Raw genomic sequence first — 21,927 nt, forward strand, 5'->3', positions numbered from 1 at the left:
TCTTCTCCTTTCTCTGCCTGTGGGTTATTATTCTTTTATATCCATGGTAGGTGTGTTCTGTGTGATTAATGTTCATCTATGATTCTATGATTTCGTGGGGAAGTGTGCGAGTAGTGCAATATGTCAAAGAAAGAAACTGTGAAATGTAGAAGATGGCATACATTTTAGAGTAAAATCACTGCAGACCCAGTTTGAATTTGCAATTTTTCATTTATATTAAAATATGCTTCCAAATGTCCTGTTGATTTTCAAAGATAATTGGGGGGAACAGTTTTAACATTGTAGCAAATACCACTCACAATATATTTTCAGTTCCTGGTACTGTTGAAAAATCAGTGCACTTCTACAGTTGCTAGGAGAAGATCCAAATGTTTACTGAAAGTGGAAACTTGAAAGGTACTTCCTTGGCAACCTGTTTCTTACTTACATAAGCTGCTTAAATACTGTATCAGGATTGTGGCTGTATTAATGACAGGGATATTTTTATTTTTTTTAAAGGAGGAATGAAACATTTTTAAGTGTACAATTACTTTTATATCCATTAGTTAGCATTTAAAAAATACCTTATCTGCATACAGTTACCATGTAGCAATGTAGGCTTGCCACAGGGATCTTCTTGCATCTTACACACAGGCATGTTTGGTAACCCAAATAATTGGGCATGGGGGGGGTCTTTTTTTAAATGATTGTTCATCAAAAGTAACAAGTAGAAGTTACTAAACTAAAATTGTGATATTTTCAGGAACTTCAGTGCTGTGTTAGAAGAAATTCAGGTACACTTATGTGGAGAATACTTAATAAATCTGAAATAATTGTATACTTAGTGCTTTTCTTCCTTGTGTAATTAAAATCAATGTAGTTGTTTGCCGTGATGTTTTGGTAATGATTATTAGTGGAAGTCTTTTCATTCACTTTGCTGTTAGATTTTCGAAGAGAGAATGTGCTGCCTCACTCTACCTCCAGATCCAGACTTACTTTATTGCTCCAGTCTCCCCCTGTGAAATTCCTTATCAGCCCAGAGTTCTTTACAGTGCTGCATTCTAACCCTGTGAGTATAGCGTCTACAGCTGAAAGACTTTCATAAATACGTGCTTACAAATATAGTTGTCTTGTGTACAAAGATATTGCTCAGTGTTTGATGCTAAAATACTGGTAGTATGTAGGGAGGCTGGATAAATTAAAACACTTATCTTCATTCCTTGCAATTGGTGGGCTACCAGAGTTGTCCTAGTTGATGTTATAGCTTCAACAGTTATTATTTTTTCACTCAAGTCTTCGTCTGTCTTACGATACAAAACTAATTTGTTTATCGAAGCAATAGCTTTCTTACTGTATTTTGTGGAGGGTGAAGGACAATTCTGAGAATGAAAACGGTGCTTATTTTTTAAGATCACCTTGCTGCTTATGGGATGATTTGTTTCCCACAGATTGCCTGGTTTATATCAAAATATGTTAGAGGTCACACTGAACAAAAACGCATCTTAATATGTATTTTCCTTTTCTGTTTTCCCGTTCTTCAGTGCTGCTTATTATATAGAGGTTTTTCCAAGGTTTCTTTTCCTTTGTGTAATTGGATGTGTCGTGTAAACAGAAGTAATGGAATGAATACTTTATTGTCTGCAAGCACACTATTTAATAATTTAGTGTTTTTTAAATTTTAAAGTGTTAGTTTTGGTTTTGATACATCCATATGCTCGTCTGTATCTGAATAATTCTGCTTAGCTTGCATAGCTTTACCTTGAATATAGGAAATAGGACAGAGGTAAATAAGACCTCTGGCCAGAGAGTGGAGGTGTAGGGGCGCAGAGTGATTTCAGGCAACAGTACAGTGCAATAGCAGAGCCCATGTCTCGGCTTCTGTCTGTTGCTAATGCCAAGAGAAAGACCTGGTTTCTGGTTGGAGGGAAGGATGTTAACTGTTTATTTACTCCTTTTATTTAAAGTTTTCCCTACTCCTCAGTGCTTTTCTTTCACTCTCTTATTCACCATTTGTCCTGGTTTGAGATAGAACAAAACCAGTTTTCCTTTTCAGTAATTTTACTTTTCAGTTAAGTCTCTTCTAACTGACTGCACTCTCTGAAGTTAATGGTGTGTTTTTCAGACAGTTTTTGCTTCTAGCAGATAACATCTGATGTTTATAGTTAATACCAAGGAACGGTATGCAGAGAAGCACTTGCTTATACTTATTGCTATAACAACCAAGGTCAGCTAACCTTGTTATGTGCCGTGTTGGAGGGCCAGAAGCGGAAAAGCATAGAGGGGTCACACCTGTAGGGAGGAGAGGACAGGACAGGTGACCCAAAACTGACCAGCAGGATGTTCCATCCCATCTGCATCATGCTCAGTGTAAAACCTTGAAGGATCAAAGGGGTCAACCCTCTTTGCTTCAATGGCCAGCATCCAAGGAATACTCTCTCTGTTCTTCTGCCTTTGATCCTGATCCATGCGTTCCTGAATCCAGTTCCCATCCATCGTGGAGTCCAGTCTGGGATTTTCCCAGTACCTGCCAGTGACATGATCATCGTCCTGGGAGCTCGATACTGTTTTTCTAATATATTTGAATATATTTCCTTATTTTATTATTAATATATTTTCATTTTTTATTGTTAATATTTCATTAAAGCTGGTTTGGGGTTTTTTTTCTACCCATAATCTCTCTCCCTTATTCCCTTTCTGTTCCCCTTCTGGGAAGGGAGAGGGGTTAACAGAAAATATCATTAAGCTAGGCTGGCCACTAAACAAAACCTTGACATAATTTTATTATATAAATTACACATGGACATGCAATGAGAGAGTATTTTTGAAAAATCAATAGGTGGAAACAATATTTAGGTAAATTTTTGACAAGTTCTGCAAGCTTATGTATCTCTGTCCTGCAGAAAACCGTACCAGCTTTATTGCTGTATTCTATGGCTGCATTTGACTCATTATTCCAGAAATTAGAAAATTTATATGAAATCATTTACTTTTAAAACAATTTTTAATGTTACAGGGTTCTTCACAGTTCCAGGGACAAGTGTGGTAAATGGAACCTGTAATATATTTCACACTTTGCTGAAGCGAGTCAGTTAAAAAATTTTGTATACCTCAAGCAAATGAGAAGCATCGAACACTTATCCCAAAACCTTCGAAAGAGGACCATTTTTTTCATACTGTTGTGGCTTAGTTGGAGATAATTTTTAAGATTTTATAAATGATCAGATTATTTATTTGTAGTGGAAATGTTGTCTTTCATAGTAAGAAGAAATTTTACCTTTTAAAAATACTCCCTTTTGTTATCTGTTTTTCAGAGTGCCTACCGCATGTTTACAAATAACACGTGTTTGAAGCACATGATCACCAAAGTCCGGCGGGACACCCACCATTTTGAGCGCTACCAGCATAATCGTGATTTGGTGGGCTTCCTCAACATGTTTGCTAACAAACAGCTGGAGCTGCCGAGAGGTTGGGAAATGAAACACGACCATCAGGGCAAGGTAATGGTAACGCACATGCGGCTCTGTTGAGTGCTTGATCTTGGATCTTGCAATGCAGGACCCAGTTGCTCTTAACAAGAGCATAAGTGCACATAGTTTTCCAGATGTAAAAGAAGCACATCCTTTTCTCCTGCTCTTGCCAAAAGAAGACTGGAATTTCTCAACTGTGCTGACAAAGCAGTATATGAAAGGAGAAGGAGACTGATAAGTGGATATTAATCATTACAAGGAAAATGGCTAGAAATTCTGTAGCCTTTTTGCAATGAAATAAGTTGCATAGATTCCCTTGGATTTTTAAAACATCCTTTGAAAAGAATTAGCTACTGTGTAAATATAGGCAGTTCAGTGAAGTTCTCTGGAGTTTTGCCTGTGTGCTCGTAATAAATTAGATGCAAAGTTACTTTATTATCTGCTGAATTTTATTTAGTTGTTATTGTTGAACCATTTGTCTTAGGGTTTTTTTCTTGTTTAACTGTCAAGCTTTTCCTTAGGGCTTTTTTTTTTTTTCCCTCCTTCAATGTCAAATCTTGAGTGGGATTTATTAGTGTGCATTATTTGCACTTTTTTTCTTTACTAGCTAACCATTTTCCTAGGTGAATCCTCTACCCAAACGCTAAGTAAATCCAGTGTTCATCAGTTTCTGAGATAAAATGGATTCACTTAAGACTGGAATAGCTCTGGGGGTGATGACTCTATTGCTTATGTATTGGTTAACAGGAAAGAAATTGTGTGTATTAAGTTTTATTAAGAGGGATCTTGAAGAGTTGCAAGTCTTACTGCTTTTCAAAAAAGGTATCACTTTTCAATTTCTAACAAAATATCTTAAAATCATAGACATTTTAATAGTAGTAATGTAATTTTAATGTAACTTAAGCTAGTGTATCCTCACTATCTGGAATATTATTTTCTTTGCAGAAGATAGAAGGGTTAAAAATAGATTGTGATTGGCATGTGAGGAAATGATAAGACTATCAGTTTATATGAGAAGTCCTAATTAGGACTATAGGCATATTAAGCTTTTTGGCTCTTACGTTTATCAGTCTTGGTACAGTTAGCTGTGAGTGTCCATATAAATAATGATCTTGATGCTTGAAAAGATTACAGGGAGATTCTAAATTGAAGGGGAGAAAAAGTGCTTGAGGGTTTTTTCCTTCTTGGGTTTATTAACTCTGGAAAGCACTCTGTTTTTTTCATTAGAAACACAATTAGGAATGTGCAGTTACACTAACCTTGTTCTTTGCCTCCCTCACTCTTTTCTGTTTTAAGTAATTCTTTTTCTGTTCAGTTCTTCACCAGCCAGTTTTCTCCTGAAGAATACAGAAATTTTCAATTGACTTTACTAGACACTGCATAGAGAGAATTAGACCTTTGGATTTCTGGTGTGGTGTTTGGTAACTGTGATGCTTACCACAACCTTAAGCAACAAGAAGCACTGAATAAATCCCTGCTGGGATTTCTTCACTTTGAATTAGGCTTGGTATTGTTAATTTTCATTATGTTGAATTTCCTTTGTCACAAGTGGCACTTGTGGCCAGTAGAAAAGCCTGTTCAGCACTCAAGAGAGATGATGGCCAGTAGGTGGTGACACCAGTGCTTGATGAGACCAAACCGAAACTGGACCTGCCTTTATTAAAGCATAAAGCTAAAGAGAAGCAAGTAGAAATTATCCATGCCACAATATATAATTATATTTCCTTTCCCTGGCTACTCTTCCCTGCTGAGACAAAGTTTGCTTTTATTTTTCCAAGTATATAATAGTAAGAGGCTTGGTGCTGTTGCTTACAGGACACAGTGACCGTTCTGACCCTTATGCAGTGCTGAGTAGTAGAGTTTTTATTCCCTGGTGTCAATGTGGTCCTGGTTGCTTGTCCTCATTGCAGGCTGTCTTCCAGGGTCAGCTGGGAACTGCCTACCTTTGAACTTCCTTTAAGGCTGCACAGCAAAGCCCAGTTGCCCACTCCTTTTTGACTCCTCCATATATCCCCTACAGAAGATAAAATTGGTTATGCATGCAGTTCTCCCTAAAAGGTCTGGCATAACTAGGATATAGTTTGATTGGCATTACAGATGAACCTTCGTCAGTCACTGACCACAGGGAGGCATAAGACCATTGGAAACAGTGGTGGCAAGAAGCATCATACAGGCTGGCTTGGTCCCTGAGCTGAACTCGGTCTGATGACTTTGTATGCAGCAATGTAGAATACACACATGTATATATACAGATAGGCGCCCCGGTGCATTTGTGCTGTATGCATAAGCATATGTTAATATTTTAAAGCCAGATGTGAAAATGTATATACTTCTTAATTAGATCTCTGCAAGATGTGCAAGTGCATAATAAGTTATTGTAGGGCATTTATTTTTTGCTTGGGTTTTTTTTTTTCCTTTCTACAATGAAAGAATCCATTGTAATTGATTACTAATGTTCTCAATAAGAATAAAAGGTATTTTAGCAAGCTTCGTAGACTTTAATTGGAGAGGTAACTTGGGCAACTACCTATGTTTAATGGACTAAATGTAGTTTTGGCACTACCCATCATGTCAGTCTCTTCAAGCATCATAGATTTATGGATTATAACTAGGCAGGAGTTATGAGAGGAATTTTTTTGAATGGAGACTGTGAGCCATTGTGTTTTGAGCTGTGTGCCAATGTCCAGACTAGCCCAAAGCCTTGAAGCTCCAATGATTATCTTCACCGAAGCTTCAAAGTAGTAATTTATGCTTTAAAGTAGGCTGCTACTAGCTGACCTGCAAGCATTCATATTTAATAAGACATGATTGTCTTTGACTTAATATATTAAACTGGGTTGTTTATTTAAATGTAATGCTAAAGAACACTTCATGCAATATTAGATTGCTGCATTAACTCAAAGAACTGTGTAGCGCAACTCTGGGTAGTGCTTTCTCCTATATTGAGGCAGTACCTTTTTTTATTCTAAGTGATTTTACAGTATAATGTTGACTTACTGAAATCAGCTCTTGTTTTAATGAAAGTGCTTCACATCTTACAAATACACATAGGCCAGACTAGATAAAATAGTAGAGGGACATAAAAAAACTCTATACCAACCACTTGCTAATAAGTGAAATAAACCTATCATTCGGGAGAAAAATTTTCAGAAAGCCTGGATGCATTCCAGCAGCCTTTTCCAGTCATTTTCCAGGCCCAAAACTGAAATTTCAGAGTGGCTTTCATTCTGCTTTCCCACTGGTTTCATATTCTCTAATCTGTACACTTGCCTTGCAGGTGACATCATTATTTGTCAAGGTGAACAAGTCCTGCATTAGGCTCAGATGTTGCAATTAAAATTGCATTTATTGAATACACTTCATAGGTTTTGAACTGTGTAACAGTCAATTTCAATTGTATATCTGTAACTATGTCAGATGATCAAAACAGAGTTGGGTAATGCGATTCCTTGCTTGTAGGCACAGGTTACAGGTACAGGCGATCCCTGTTGGGGCTGCGGAAGGCTTGGTGCCCTCCTCTGGAGTGTTTCTAAGGTTTTGCAACTTTGGTGTCCCTCCATATGCTTCTCCTTCCTTGGAAAATGGAAGTATGGATGTTTTCTCCCGCCACAATAATGGTATTTAGTTGCTGTACAGCACGACACACTGGTTTGTCTACCTGCCTTCATAGCAGTCAGAAGAATTGCATTTTCTCTGGTCTGGCTATACCTCACAGTCTCAAACAATGATTTCATGAATACTATAAGCTAGCATTGCTGCCAAAAGAGCCAGTTCTGCTCTCCTCTCGTCCCTGGTGGGCTCACCGAAGTTAGAGGGACAAAAAGAGTAATTTTAGCCTGGACCAGCTCCCCAGCTGGGTTCACTGTGTGGCTACACAAACACTTGTGCCAGCAGAAGGCAGGAAGGGTGCGCAAGGGATGAAGCAAGTGGTCAGAATGGGGGAAGATGAGAATGTTTCTTTTGCTGACACCACAGGACTAAATTGTTTATGAAACTGTGGTACAAAGTACCTCACTGGTATCCAAACAGAGAAATGGCTCCCGCAGTCCCTAACCTCCTCTCTGCTGGTCCAGATTCTTTGATTCCTCAAACCAGATGTCACTTTCCTGTAACTTTCCTACTCAAAACCAGGATCTTTTTTTGCCACTTCTGCATGTTTCCAGGATTGTGACTGAAAAAAACAAAGTGTGTTGAAATAGAACAGTGCTGGTTTCCAAGTGCAACACTGCCACTGGGAAAAGTTTAAATTTCAGGGCTTAGAAACCTTTTTGGTTCAAATTGGGCAGAATTATAGGAGGTTTTCATTTTCTGGGACACACGCTCCCGTGACCTTGCTTTCAGCAAATGGCTGATAGGCCAATATATGGTAGTTCTCACTAGTTGCCTGGTTTAAATGCTTTCATTGCCATCATCTTTGTGTCCCTGACTCACTTTTCTTTTTGTGTTTTTTTTTGTTTGGTTGGTTGGGTTTTTTTGGTTGGTTTGGGTTTTTGTTTGGTTTGTTGTTTTTTTTTAAAGGTTAGCAAGCTTAGAATAGTTGTGTCAAGAGGATGGCAAAAATGCCTCTTGGCCTGTAATCATAGTTCATCACAGGATGCAATCATACACTTGACATATATACACCCAAATATGTTTATAATTAGATGGTAAATAGTTCACAAAAGGAAATGGTTTTGCCATGTAATGACATCTTTTTAGATGCTTATAAGGAAATAAAAGGGAGAATACACGAGAATACTTTTATTAAACATTTAAGTCTTCTCTTCTTGACATAATAAAGCTTCCTACTTCTGGTGCTTGTCAGATGAGAATTTCAAAGGGTTTTATTGACATGAATGAAGTAAGGCATTAAAGAATTCATCCCTTCAGTGAGATGGAAAACTGTTGTGCTTCTTCTGCCTAAGGGAAGTGCAAGCCACAGTAATGTGAGGAAGATTTTTCCCAAAGCCTCACATCAGCAAATGAAATCTGGATCCTGACTAGACATTAAACTCGAACATATTTATATTAAAAAAAAAAAAAAAAAGTATTAGTTATAAATTCTTTCTTCTTTCTCCTTCTCTAGGCTTTCTTTGTTGACCACAATTCCCGCACTACCACGTTCATTGACCCCCGGCTTCCCTTGCAGAGCAGCAGGCCCACTAGTGCGTTAGTCCATCGGCAGCACTTAACTAGACAACGCAGCCACAGCGCTGGTGAGGTAAGTTGGATCTGCCCATTCTCTTCGGGAACCACCAGGTTTTAGAACCATCCTCTTTCACATCGTTTCGTTCACAAATCCATGTTGTAGGGAGCATGATTCTTCTTTAAGCGTACAGTACTCATCCAAAAATAATTACTTGCTAGCTGTTGCTGCTTTTGAAATGCGTGAATTCAGAGGAAAAACATCAGACATGAGTTTCTCTTACTTTTAATTCGCAGTAACCCCATTTAACCACAGGAGAGCATCTGATTACAGATTACCAGGATCTGTATCCTGTCTTTCGCTGCCAAAATATGTATTGTTGTCTAGCATGATGTCTGCCAAATACGTTGATATAACTCTGCAAATTAGAGGGATAAAAAAAAGTGGATGTGTATATGTACATCTAGATGTGCAACTTTCTGAATAAGTATAAAAAAATCTTACCACAAATAGGCTTATGAGACTGCTATATGCATTTGCATATGTGTTTCATCTCTACTGTCTAAACAGAAATACATGGAAAACACTGTTTTGTTGGTTATGTCACTGTGGACCATTTTCACCGGCATTCTCCATATTGTTGTTGTAACTTCTTTTTACTTGTGAGCAAGTGTAGGTACAGTGACTTAGACTTCAGTTGTACTTTATTTGACCTCCATACTGTTGGCTGTACATTGTCTTTTCAAGGGAGGACTACTCCATACCAGGAAGTAAAGATAGTACAATTTAGAATGGCAAGAGAAATGCTCTGATTTATCCTTTTTTTTTTTTTTTTTTTTTTTATAGCTCAGTCTTGTGGCAGATGAAGTTCTGTCAGAGGTCTGTTTCAGAGCAGGTGTGAATCTTCTCTGTCACTTCTCTAACAGGCTTCTGCTGAGCTGCAGCAAGCGAGTGCAATACCACTGGCTGCATTTCTTGTCATATCCTGTGTGAACGTGGTTTAGTCAACCACAGTACTTTCCACTCCCTACCCCCAATGTAAGGTATATTTTACAAATGGTTTTAAATGGCATTTCCTGTCAATTTGGTGATGTGATGTAGACAGTGATGTCTTACAGCAGGCAAGGAAGCTAGAAGTGTCTTCATATAGCTACTTAGATCTTTGGTAGGGTAAAGCAAGTATTTCTGTTCATAACAGAGCAGAAATATTTTTTTTTTCTTAACTTTACCAAATATGCACTAAAATTATCTTTCTTTAAGCAGCGTGCAGAAGTTCTGCACTTAGAGAGATTCATGCCAACCTTGCTGCTGAAGTTGTCAATACTGCAAAATAAGTGTAGTTTATCCTACAGGAAGTCATCACATATATTGCATATGCACAGTGCTGATTACCTGCCAAAATTTCCCACTCCATCTAGATACATGAAATTCCGTAGACCAGGTTTCTACATGTAATTTTAGAAGTATTTCCTTGATATCGTTACAATTGTAACTTGGATTGAAGTATAATTCCAGATAGGAATCTCAAACATAGCAATTCAATACAGTATTCTCATTCTAGGATTAATGATGCAGTGATGTTCATTTATATGCATATGTATAAATCTGAACACCACTTTTTCTCCTGCACTTACAACTTTAAGTATTGCATATTTGCAGCTATTTTTCTTGTTTTTAAACCATTGCATCAAGGAACTGGACATTATTGCAAAAGATGAATACTTAATGAAAAAAATTCTCAAAATACTTTCTTCGGATTTGCCTTGCCATGAACTTTGATGTTTTGAAGCCACTGACCCAGTTTTTACAGGGAGATGCTCTAAAGCAAACATTAACCAGTGTAAGGAATGCCTTTTTAGCTAAAGCTGAACTGCAGCAGGAAGCTGGAGCTAATAATAATGGCATTCCTTTTCCAGCTCAGTGCCTGCAGGAAATAATTTTTCATTTTGCTGAAAGGGTATTATCAGAGACCACAAAGATCTTGGGTGATATCTTAGGACTTTTGCTTCTTCATGATTTCAGAGAATGGATTTAAAAACAACCTTTATAATTATTTGATCTTTTGTAGTTATATGTTTTAGAGATCCTTGAAGATTGGAAGCGTAGTTCAAATGCTAACAGTTACATGTAGGGAGAGGAGAAGTAAACATAAAGGTCCAGCAGGATGAAAAAGAGGTTGAATAAAATGTTTTCTATAAATAAAATACAAAATACTGACATTCTAGAAATGACTAAAGCCTCAGCACACAGAAAACTGCAGAAGTTGCACTGACATCACAAATGCTACCAGGAGCACTTTTACATTGTGGTTCTACCCTGAAAAATGTTCATATGCAACTTCCTTTAATCCCAGAAGGTGTACACACAAAAATCAGAAACGTTTTACTGAGTGATTATAGGAAACACATTTTTACCAGTTTTGGACTTGACCTGAATGGAGTGAACTTGCTTCTTTATCCTCCCGCTTCAGCTACAAACTTGTTTCCAGTTCAGATTTAGGGAAACTCCATTCATGCACAGAGGTAACAGAGGTGCTAATGAAGGAGCAGAATTTGATTTTTCAGTACCTCTGATACAGAAAAAGATGTCCTTGAAGTACAAAAGACCCTCTGAAGGAATCCCAGTTTGAATTTTTTAGTCCCTTTTCAGAATGGGACTATTATTTAAAAATAGCAGTAAACTTTCAGTCACTTTTGATTCTTCATATTAATAGACACAATGTACTAAATAATGTTTATTAAAAACTAATTAAGAATAATGTTTAACTAATAACAACATGCAGCTGATTCCTGCTGCAGTGGTTACAGGGTTAGTGATCAAGCAAAGAGCATTTATGTACATGCTTATTTTTAAGCCACCTGAGCTCTCACTTTTACATACCTAAGCACATATGCTGGCATAGAGCCACTCATTGTGGTTACTTGCACATTTTCAGGTCGGAGAGGACTCCCGTCATTCAGGACCACCAGTTTTGCCAAGACCATCTAGCACATTTAATACAGTCAGCAGAGCTCAGTACCAGGACGTGGTTCCAGTGGGTATGTCAGCATACGGCCTCTTTACAGAGAAGTTCTCCATGCCTGAATGTGTCATGTCAGAGTGTACTGATGGGTTTTCCATTTGGTTGGGGTGGGTGGAAGTTATCAATTGATTACTTCTGTCCATCAGCATTTCCCAATTGTTCAGTTGGAACCTGCAGGAATAATAATACCAAAAGTGTCTGTGCAGAACCAAATAACTGGTGTAAAACTTCTATCTTCCTACCTCACTTACTGTACATGGTGACAGGAAGAGTTGAAGCCAGTGAGCCGAGTTGTGGACTCCTTGTATTCCTAGTCATTTTCGTACAACTTCTGAGCATCTATTTTGGCGGGGTTTCAGAAAGTGTCAATCAGCTTGGAATTAGTCATTAGCTTAACTTCTGTTCTCAGTTACATACACACAAAGTTACTGACTTCTGTGCCATCAAGAACAGAATTTAGCTTATTGAATCTAACAGCTGTCACTTTGTGCTAAATCAAGATAAATTAATCCGATTGACTATAACAGGCTCTTTGTACTGTGGCATGTTTACTTGAAAATCTGTGCTAATTTAAATCCTTCCCCTTGCCACGGACAGGGTGTGCATACACTGCAGGCTCAGCAATTAGTGAGGATTTGATATGGGTGTTTCCAATGACTGCTTAATATTTGAGAATGGATTTCAGTGCAGTGAAAACCACGGTCCCTGTAATTTTATTCTGGCAATGAATATTCTAGTTCGACCTTAGCTAAGAGGGTGAGTGATAAAATATAATAGAAATTGCTAACAAAATTAGAGCTGTTAACAGTGGGAAGGGCATCACAGTCAGATTTACTTCATAATGAAGAAATGTGTTCCCTAAATTATATTAGAATCAGTAGCATTACACAAAAAAAGCATTAACACAATACTGCTAAGCTTAAAAAAGTGAAGATGAAGTCTGCTGTCGTTACTGTTCAACACTCAGAAGGAATTCAGTCCTGTCTTTTAGCATCTCCTTGTTTCAGCATGATATTTTTGTTGATGTTTTCAGCTTACAATGACAAGATTGTTGCATTTTTGCGGCAGCCCAATATCTTTGAAATTCTACAAGAACGTCAACCAGATCTTACCAGGAATCATTCACTCAGGTAATAAAAATAGTGAAGTATGGTATTCTCATTTCAGTACAAAATGCTAATTAGAGTTAGTTTCTTTCATTAAAATCAGCAGTGGAACATAGCAGATTGTAGACTTTTGGCCTATTCAAACGTATTCATAAAACTGTTAAGAAATAGTTCTTCATTGTATTTCTATGTAATTCCCAGTAATAAGGTTTATGACAAAAGAGGTGATGTGTTATTACCAAATAAGGTACCTACAATAAAACATTTGGAACAACTGGCATAAGAGATTTGCTGATGTCTTCAGAATGTACCAAGACAGCTGGATGGCACAGCAAATGTGCCCATTCATTTGAGTGTATGTGCAGCTGGGACTGTGAGGCAGAATCGCATTTGGTTTTGTTCATATCTTCTCAATGTGCATTTACAGAAAGGCTGTCCTGACCTAATGACTTTGGAGGTAATCTTATATCAATTAGAATTTTTAGTGTTTCTCCAGAATTTAAAAAATGGGTGTCTACAGGTTTTTGCATAGTCCAATGAGGTCTGATGAAGGATGATCTTTTTTTTTTGTTATATGGTGCTTATAACTCCCTCGTATGGTTAGACTAGGAAGGATAGAAGGTGAAATTCAGGAAGCGGCAAGATCCCTCTTAAAGTATATCCCACACAAAGACACTTCAGTTCATGTACTTGTGTGTAAAAGATGGAATAACTAACAACTTGGATATTAGTGACTAGGGCTCAAATATCTATTAATCCTTGGACATTAAATATAAAAAATACTGGTTTGGTGGTTGCAGTCTGTCCTGTGCAGAGAGCTGCCAGTGCAGCATGCTGTGTTCCAGGTGCCTATCCATGCGGGCTGGCACAGCAGCCAGCACTGATTTTCATGTTTTTTCTCCATTCTCATACTGTTAGTTATTAATCCCTTTTCCTCCATGTCCTGCAAATTCCCAAAATTCAACAAGCTGCCCTGTTTCACAGTTTCCCAAAGCATTGTGTTCTATCAAGTTTTTTGATGAGGCTTCTATGTTAAAGGTTTGTTTTACTCTCTAAATAAATTCTGGCTGACAAACTTGAAATGACGTACTAGCAGAACACACGTTCTCTAGAAAATACAGAGAAAATGAGGAAAATAAAGCCTGCAGTTCTCAGCCTGTCAAAACACTTGCTATGTTGCACCTCTATCACTACAGGCAAGTTTGCCCCACCAGGCTTGGTTTGAAATGTGAGCAAACTAATCTGTTGGGAAATAGGATAAAATTTCTGATTATTAGTACTTTTACTATCCCTTTTTCCTTTCCCCGGGTGCTTGGCTTCCTTTACGCTGATAGCAATCGGACCGACATTTTCTTTACGTGTTTTGTGATTTTTTTGGATAGAGTTCAGACTGTTCAAAAGACCTGTTTGTATTATCACATTCTGCTTATTGTAGAACCTTGCTTCCTGGTTACAGAATCATAATTTGCTGCAAGCTGAGCCATTCGCAAAAAAATTGGTTTTCAGATTAAAAATGGAATATCGAAGTATAAAAGATACTGGTTTCTGTAACTCCTCGTTTACTTGAGACTGTGTGTGCTTCTCTATACTTACTTCGTAAAAAGACTGAAGATCTATGTCTAGCTTACTTGCTTCAGCAGAATGATTGAAGGTTTTAATAAGCGTAATTTTATCTTACATCAAGTACGATTGGTCAGAGAAGCCATTCTGTTAAGTCAAATCGTTCCATTCTAGCCTTAGTCTTTGAAATTAGTATATTGAAGGTAGAGTATCTTCAATTATACCTCTCCTATATTCTTCCAGAGCTGATGCTTCAGTTAACACGTCTTACATTTTTATAAAGATCCCAGTTCCATTTCTCCTAGTTAGCCTTTTAAGACTCTGATTTAGCAAGTTATTGGAATCCACGTCTATTTGACACATTGTGAGGGTAAGCAACTCCAGTGACGTTGCTGTAAAACTTGATGAATTAAGACCTAAGTGAAATCCCACACTACGAATTCTTTGTGTCATTTTTTTAGTGCAGTGATCAGTACAACTGTCAGTAATCTATTTTTTTGAAGTGCAATTGAAGTAGAATGATGATATTAAATATTATTACTATTATAATTAGTACATAGGAGAGGAGGAAAATCAGTATTTGGCCAGTGGAAGAGGACAGAAATAATTTGAAAAGATCTCTTACATTTCTGTCGAAAATAATCTCTGATTTCTAAAAAGAATAAAGAGATGTGATCAGAAGTTGAGGTTCTATTAAAATATACAATGAAAATATATATTACAGGTGCAAAATTGTTGTTCAGAGGTTTTATGGTGGAGTGAGAATATTGTATTTATCATACTATTATTAAGCATGTAGCCAGGATCAAATCTTACCAAAAGCCACCACAGGTAAAACTGAGAGGCTGTTAAATAATGTAAAAGGCTTCAGGCAAAGGCACCTATTATACGTGAAACAGAATTTATATCTTAACAGCAGGGGAAAGACATATATGTAAAAAAATTACTATCGAAATCACAACTGTGATTGGTAGCCCTAAGAAGTCATGGATTGCATTCATTTGGAGTGCTGCATATGTTAGTTAACCCAGAAAATGCCCTTCTGGTTCTTGGTGTTGCTGCCAACTAAATGCTAAGACATATTTTGTAATCCACCACTTGTTTCCTCAAACCTTGCCATTTGGGCACTGATGTACATTGGAGTAGGTTCTGGAAGCGTCCAGACATCCCTGCCCTGGGCACTCTAGGGCCATGATTGCAGGTTGGCTTTGGCTCAGCGCTGTGCTAGTGGAGTTGTGGGGCTTTGAGGCTGAACTCGAGTCTTGACTGGCTCCTACTACAGTGTTGACGAAGCGGATGCTTGACTCTCAGGACCTCTCTTCATAGAGAAATACTGAATTCCACATGCCTGATACAGCCACAACTGCCACCCTGGCAAGCTCTGGGCACAGCCTGGCTGTGCCCTTTTTTCACCCTTAAATATACTGTAAATGTAGTGCAAGTTGTCAGGGTATGTATGTTAGGTCTGTTTGAAAAGGTCTTTATGGCAAGAAATTTGGTTTGATCCTTTTGTTGAAACTGTTGCCCATGAAATGATGTGTTTCAGAAATTCATCTTGCAGCTTAAACTGGGCGCAGCTGCCAGCAGCCTTGTCACAGTGTGGGTTGCACAGATTGTTCTTGACCATCTTCTTGTTGCTGATGGTAATAGTGGGGTAGATGGACCTCTGAGCTGAGCCAGTGCTGCTGTTCTTATGTGGAATTCTTTTCTGTTTGTTTGGTGATTTTTCTCCTTTGGAATTGGGACAGTTGTTACTACATGGGTTTGGTTTTTGTTTTCTTTTCCTTCTAAAGAGTAAAGCTGAATTAGAATTTCTCTCTCCTGTACCATCATATACCATGTACTGATAGGGAGAAAATTAAAACTATGTTCTTCCATTTTAGAATGCAGGAAAAAACTCTAAAGAGAAAATGAACAGGAACCAGCCAAGGAATTCTATTTGATATAGATCCTAAAAACTTGTGTGTTACTGCGCTCAGAGTTTAGGATGCGTAGATTCTGCAATAGTGACCACGCTGGGTCTGGGAGGAAGGGTGTGTGCTTGAGTGGGACAGGGGTGAGAAATAGTACAAGGATTTTTCTGGAAGATCTCTTAAATGCAGTGTGGCATGAAAACATGGCTTTTAAAACCACAAGTGTGCGTTGTAATGTATGGCTTGCATTTGTACAAAGGTTAAAAAAAAAGACAGTATCTCTTTGAACGGTTCACTTTCAGAATAGTAATGTCCTCCCACAGGGCTCAGCCTCCTGCTTTGAATTCAGGGACACAGCGTGAACTTGAAGGATTGATTTTTATACCTTTTTTTTGTTTTTGTTTTTTGTTTACTGGCTGGATGGCTGTACTACCCGAAGCAGCCTGAGCATTGAAGAGATGAGGGCAACAGGAGAATCACTCCTCAGAAAAAATTAGCTTTTCGGTTGTAATATTTTCCTGCTCACATGGACATGGTGTGGCAGGGGAAAAAAATGGTTCCTGAAATACAGAAACATAACCCAGAGGTTTTTATGATATACCCTGTACTACTACTTGTCACTGTGGTGTACATTGGTGCCTTATTTGCAAAAGGTATTTTGGAAGCCTTTTTTTGCTTACACAGGGAGAAGATCCAGTTCATCCGGACAGAGGGAACACCTGGGTTGGTGCGTTTATCCAGTGATGCAGACCTTGTCATGTTACTCAGGTAGGCACTGCTGCCTTTGATGCACGTATGGAATATGCTGTGGCAGCTGCTGAAGAGCCTTTCAGTGAGTAGCGTGTACTGATTTAGTGACCTAATCGTTTCCCTTTCAGTACTCGGACTTGCAGCTGGAAGAGCTACAACTCAGGGGTCAGATTTTTTTATTTTCATCATGGTCAGTTTCTAGATGGTAGTTGGAGGTCATGTTTTTTCATAGGTATGATGGAGTGTGATGTTCTATCTGAGGAAAGGCGAGCGCAAGGTCGCTGTGCTTGTGATCTATATGGTTTTGCCCAGATCACCATTTATTGTCCTGTTGCATCCAGCTCTGACGCTGGGATAGGTGGTACAGTTTAGACCTTTTAGCAAGAATGTGCCTTCCACTGCTTCAAGAATGCGTCTTTTTAGTTCTGTGGTTTTGGCAGTCTGTATTTGTAAACATTCATACTTGAGATGTGTTTTTGTTACTTAATGTCTTTCTGCCTCTTCACTATGCTGGTAAGCATTGTCCCCTTTAATAAATGGGATGCTGTTACAGAGTTCAAGAAATGGCAAACTGCTGCTTTATTATTTTTCATTTAAGCAATTAACTCAAAAAATCAGGCAGATTGCTAGAATTAAACCCCTGTATCTTCATATTGTAGTCTCATCCATTGTAAAAGTGCATCAAGAAATTCACGAGTACATTTAAAATCAAATCTAGTGAAATAGGATTGGCATTAGTAGTAGTATTTTGAGATCAGGTTGCATAATGGTAATCCTTTCTGGTCCCTAAATCTCTGAATTAATTACAGCTATAAAAAACCCCTCATTTTAAAGCCATGCAGAAGCTTTTTAAAAATGCAAATATTGTTTCTTAATAAACCTTTTAAGATTTTTGTTTTGATATATAATGCATGGGGATGGCACAGGTTTTAAATAGAAAAGTCTGGCTTCAGCTATTTGTTTTTAAATAAAGATTGCATGAATGATTTTATCATTGCTCTTTGGCTGGGTTTTGTTCCCTCTAGTGTTCTGTTAACAGCAAAGACTGCAAATAATTCTTATAGTGGAAATAAAGCAAATTCAAAACTTTGATTGCAGTATTTCTTTTGTAGAAAAGTATGATTAATTTTTAAGAGAAAAGTAGTAGTCACTGCCTCCATAGAATAACTTTATCATATTCTTCAGATTTTATTTCTCTTAATCTATTTTTTTCAAAAAAAAAATCTAACTGGAAAGTGTTGCTTGAGGATTTTCTTCCCAATTTATTAATAATCTAATAGTGCCATTGCCCTGAGGACATATTATTGATAAAATATTACCTATGCATCCATTAGTTTCTTAAAATGTTGGATGTTAAACCTCAAGATTGGACTGAGTTATTGTGAGCTTATGGTGAGTAAATACTGGTGTAAAATCAAAGGTGGGCGAAGTTAAAATAGTGGTGTACTGAGATGATGAAATTTCTTTTCTTACCATTGTTTAGTCTCGGTGGATTTTTACTTTTAACAGTATCTTCCAGCAGGGTGTCATCTTGACCAGTCTCTATGAAACCCTGAAATAAAATGCATTCTAATCATGGTGACTCAATCTTCCTGGGGCTCTGGACACCTGGGTTCTGTATCTAGCTTGGCTGGTTGGATGACCTTGGAGAAGACTGTACCCATTTCCATGCCTCTGTTTCTTCAGCTGGGGTGGTGGTGGAGGAAGATATAGTTGTCCTGTAGAGCATTCTGAGAAGTAGTAAATAATTGGATGGAATTACTATTTCTGATTATTTTTATTGCTTGGGAACACTGTACATTTTTTCATATGCTTCAGTAAATGTAAAGTTGTTGCTAGCTTAAAAGAAACAAACAAACCCCTATGTGTTTAGGGACTGAAGGAGATACAATGCATCACATTTTTAAAAATACGCTAAGAATGGCATAATATTATGCTTCAAATGTTAAGAAGAAGATACTTTTCAGTTTCTTCTTCCAAACCTGTTTTTTGGTATGCAACATAAATCATCATCTTAACTCTTCATTTAATCCAAGATTGAAGTAGTGGTTTATATTTCATCACATTTTCAGCATCAAAATGTAACTTGGAGGAAAAGAATGCATGGTCATGAATTTAAAAAGAACTGCCAGAAAATACCCATTCCAAAAAAACCTCATGCAAAAAATTTTTCGTAGGTATCTGTGAAAAAACTTAGTAAGAAGGATCTTTTATTTGACCATTGCTTTCATTGATTGAGCTCTATAGTAAAAGATTGGCTTGTGATTCTTTCTGTAGCTCAATTTTTGAAAATAGATTTTATATAGGATCTCAACAGTTTATTCTTATCTGTGTAGTTTTTAACATCCAGCATAGGTTTTGACATCAGATCCATTCTGATATTAGATATTCTGTCTCCTTTTGGATTTACTTGTGTCAATTTTGGAAAAAGACTGAAAATTTAATATCGATACAGACTGTGTATACATATGCAGTGATTAGGCTGCAAAACATCTATTGTTTTTCTCTTAAAAGTTGTGTAGCAATAACAGAAGCAGCATGAAATAACTCAACCTGAATAGACTAGATGTGAATTCCATTTCAGCAGCAGTGTTAGTAGTAAAGATAAAATAGGGAAGTAACTTGTTACGCCAACAAGCTTACTATTCGATACACTCAACAAGTTCAGATGTGATTCTTAATCCTGGAGGCTTAGAATGTTTGTCTCTGTTCCTGGTCTTTGTGCGGTATTGCAGATCTTCTTCCAGGAAAGTGTGACTAAGGTTATTGACCCCTTTGTCATGAGAACACAAGTTTAAAAAAAACAAAAAAAGCCATATACACCCCACCATCCAATCCAAACAAACAAATTTTAAAGATGATTAATTATATTTTAACCTTGAAAATAAATACCGTGCTATGTATAGTGATGTCCCACTAAAGTAGTAATTACTGTTTTCTAGTAACTTTCGAGGTCTGATTGAAGGAATGGCAAAAAAATATTCTGTAGCACTCTTAAGTGTGCACACTGGGAAGAAAGCAGGCTAGTAGCTAAAGTTTTATTCATAGAAAGGAAAAACGCCATTCATTCAAATAAACATGTTCTTTTTTATTTGCTCCATTTTACCAGCTTGTTTGAGGAGGAGATAATGTCATATGTGCCGCCACATGCCTTACTTCATCCTAGTTATTGCCAGTCCCCAAGAGGCTCGCCGGTGTCTTCGCCTCAGAACTCTCCAGGTAAGTTGCTCAGGTGCAGCTTCTGCAGGGACTACACGAGACCATTTCTCATACTTGGTAAGGACCAGTTCCAGATCAGTAGAGTCAATAGCACACTCCTTCTGCCTTCCCCCATGTCAGAGAACAAAAACAATAGAAAAATTATTTGACTATATTTTTTTGTTTGCTTTCCAAAATGAAATCCATGGCAGCCTAAAGCCGAGAACCTGCTGTTTGGAAAGTTTAACCTATTCCTCTCTGTGATCCCCAACTTTTAGATAGGTAAAGTTACATAAGGTGAAGCACCTTCTGTGAGTGGTCAGTGAGCTTGTTACTGCAGTACTTTAATTATGATGGTATCTGTAAGATATTGCAGTAGAGCCAGTCCCATAATATAGTTTACATTGTGCTGCATGTAATGACTTTCCAACTTTATGAAGATTCAAGTTCTGTTGCTCCAGATCTAGTCCAACGACAAAGATCTAGTCCTGTTTTTGAGCAAAGTCAACAAGTGTGATTGTATTTGACTGCCAAACTTGAACCTTTGCCTTGGGCTCACAAGATGTTTTGCTGGTAGAAAAGATCGGTGTGTTACAACTTCAGAGGTTGTGATTTTGTTCTGACTTGTAAAACATGGAAACTTGTTTCTCACTGATGTGAAACAACTAAGTGACTGCTCATGCCAGGATCCTGATGCCTAAAGAATTAAAAGTATGAGTTGTAATAACCATACATTAAAATGCTAGTGTTAATGGGGCTGTGGGGCAATGAGCGACAATTTTATGTAAAGCTAAATTGTTGTCCCTTAACATGAGTTCAAAAAATAGCATATTGCAGCCGTCTGGAAATACACGTCAGAACGGAATGAAATTGATCATATATTAACTAAGTTGTGGATCAGAACTAAAGTATTTCAAATATGACAAGTTCCATTTGACTTCTGAAGGCTAAGTACAGCAATTTGAAATTTATAGACATCACTATTAGTTTTCTCAAGAAAGAGAATAGGTAAGTAAAATAAAATCACTGCAGTAAATTGGAAGTGGCTTAAGGATATTTCTACAAATTTGTTAAGTACAGATAAATGGAGAACATTCGGGATGTAAGCAACTCAAGGTAGTTCCAGATAATAAGGAGAATTTTATCAGAAAAAGGTACTGTGATTTTAATGGGCATTTCCCAGTCCACAATCATAAAAAGCTTTGCCTTTTCAAGAAACCAGATCAAAAGCTACCTGAGTGGCAGCTTTTCCTGCTGCTGGACATAGGACCTCTGTCCTATGAAACTATCTGAAGACCTTAATGATCCTATGGCATTCTGCAAAGCAGCAAAATATAATACTCACATTTATTTGTATTTTCGAGATATATATGGTTTAGATATAACTGGTTTACTTTGTTGAAAAGAAAGGAAAAATGAAATCTGGATGTTTGCACCTTATTTCCAACTGCAAACTTGGCAGTCTTTTATGAGTAAAAACAGTTTTGGCTTTCAGAGTTATAATTTCCTCATTACTAGTATATGCACTGAAGCATGCTGGGCAGGGCTTCACTCTGACAGAGCCATTTCAAAATGCGTTCAATCTTTAACATGTGATATTCTCATCTATTCCTCAAAGAAGTAGCACACAGTAAAGGATGAACAGTGATGATATTAGTCCTGTTCTCCTTAAAATTGTAATCTCTATTCCATTTCATAGAAAAATACAGAGAGGCCATTGAATGGCCCCATCAGTCTGCGAGTATGCATGTTTGTGTTGGTGTATAAATGACTTTTTTGAGGAGAAATTGTAAATAGCCCATCATTT

General features: G+C 37.5%; 1 protein-coding gene across 2 annotated transcripts in view; it reads left to right on the forward strand.

Annotated features, from left to right (window-relative positions):
* HECW2 (HECT, C2 and WW domain containing E3 ubiquitin protein ligase 2) overlaps window positions 1-21,927 on the forward strand; it is a 114,734-nt gene that overhangs the window by 67,397 nt on the left and 25,410 nt on the right. For both annotated transcript variants that reach the window (XM_074144869.1, XM_074144870.1), the window contains exons 12-18: window positions 924-1,048; window positions 3,291-3,476; window positions 8,512-8,646; window positions 11,507-11,609; window positions 12,627-12,723; window positions 16,857-16,940; window positions 20,032-20,141. In XM_074144869.1, the coding sequence (XP_074000970.1) occupies window positions 924-1,048; window positions 3,291-3,476; window positions 8,512-8,646; window positions 11,507-11,609; window positions 12,627-12,723; window positions 16,857-16,940; window positions 20,032-20,141 (840 nt within the window). The remainder of the gene's footprint in view (window positions 1-923; window positions 1,049-3,290; window positions 3,477-8,511; window positions 8,647-11,506; window positions 11,610-12,626; window positions 12,724-16,856; window positions 16,941-20,031; window positions 20,142-21,927) is intronic.

Source organism: Numenius arquata, chromosome 3, assembly GCF_964106895.1.
Source record: "Numenius arquata chromosome 3, bNumArq3.hap1.1, whole genome shotgun sequence".
Lineage (NCBI taxonomy): Eukaryota > Metazoa > Chordata > Aves > Charadriiformes > Scolopacidae > Numenius > Numenius arquata.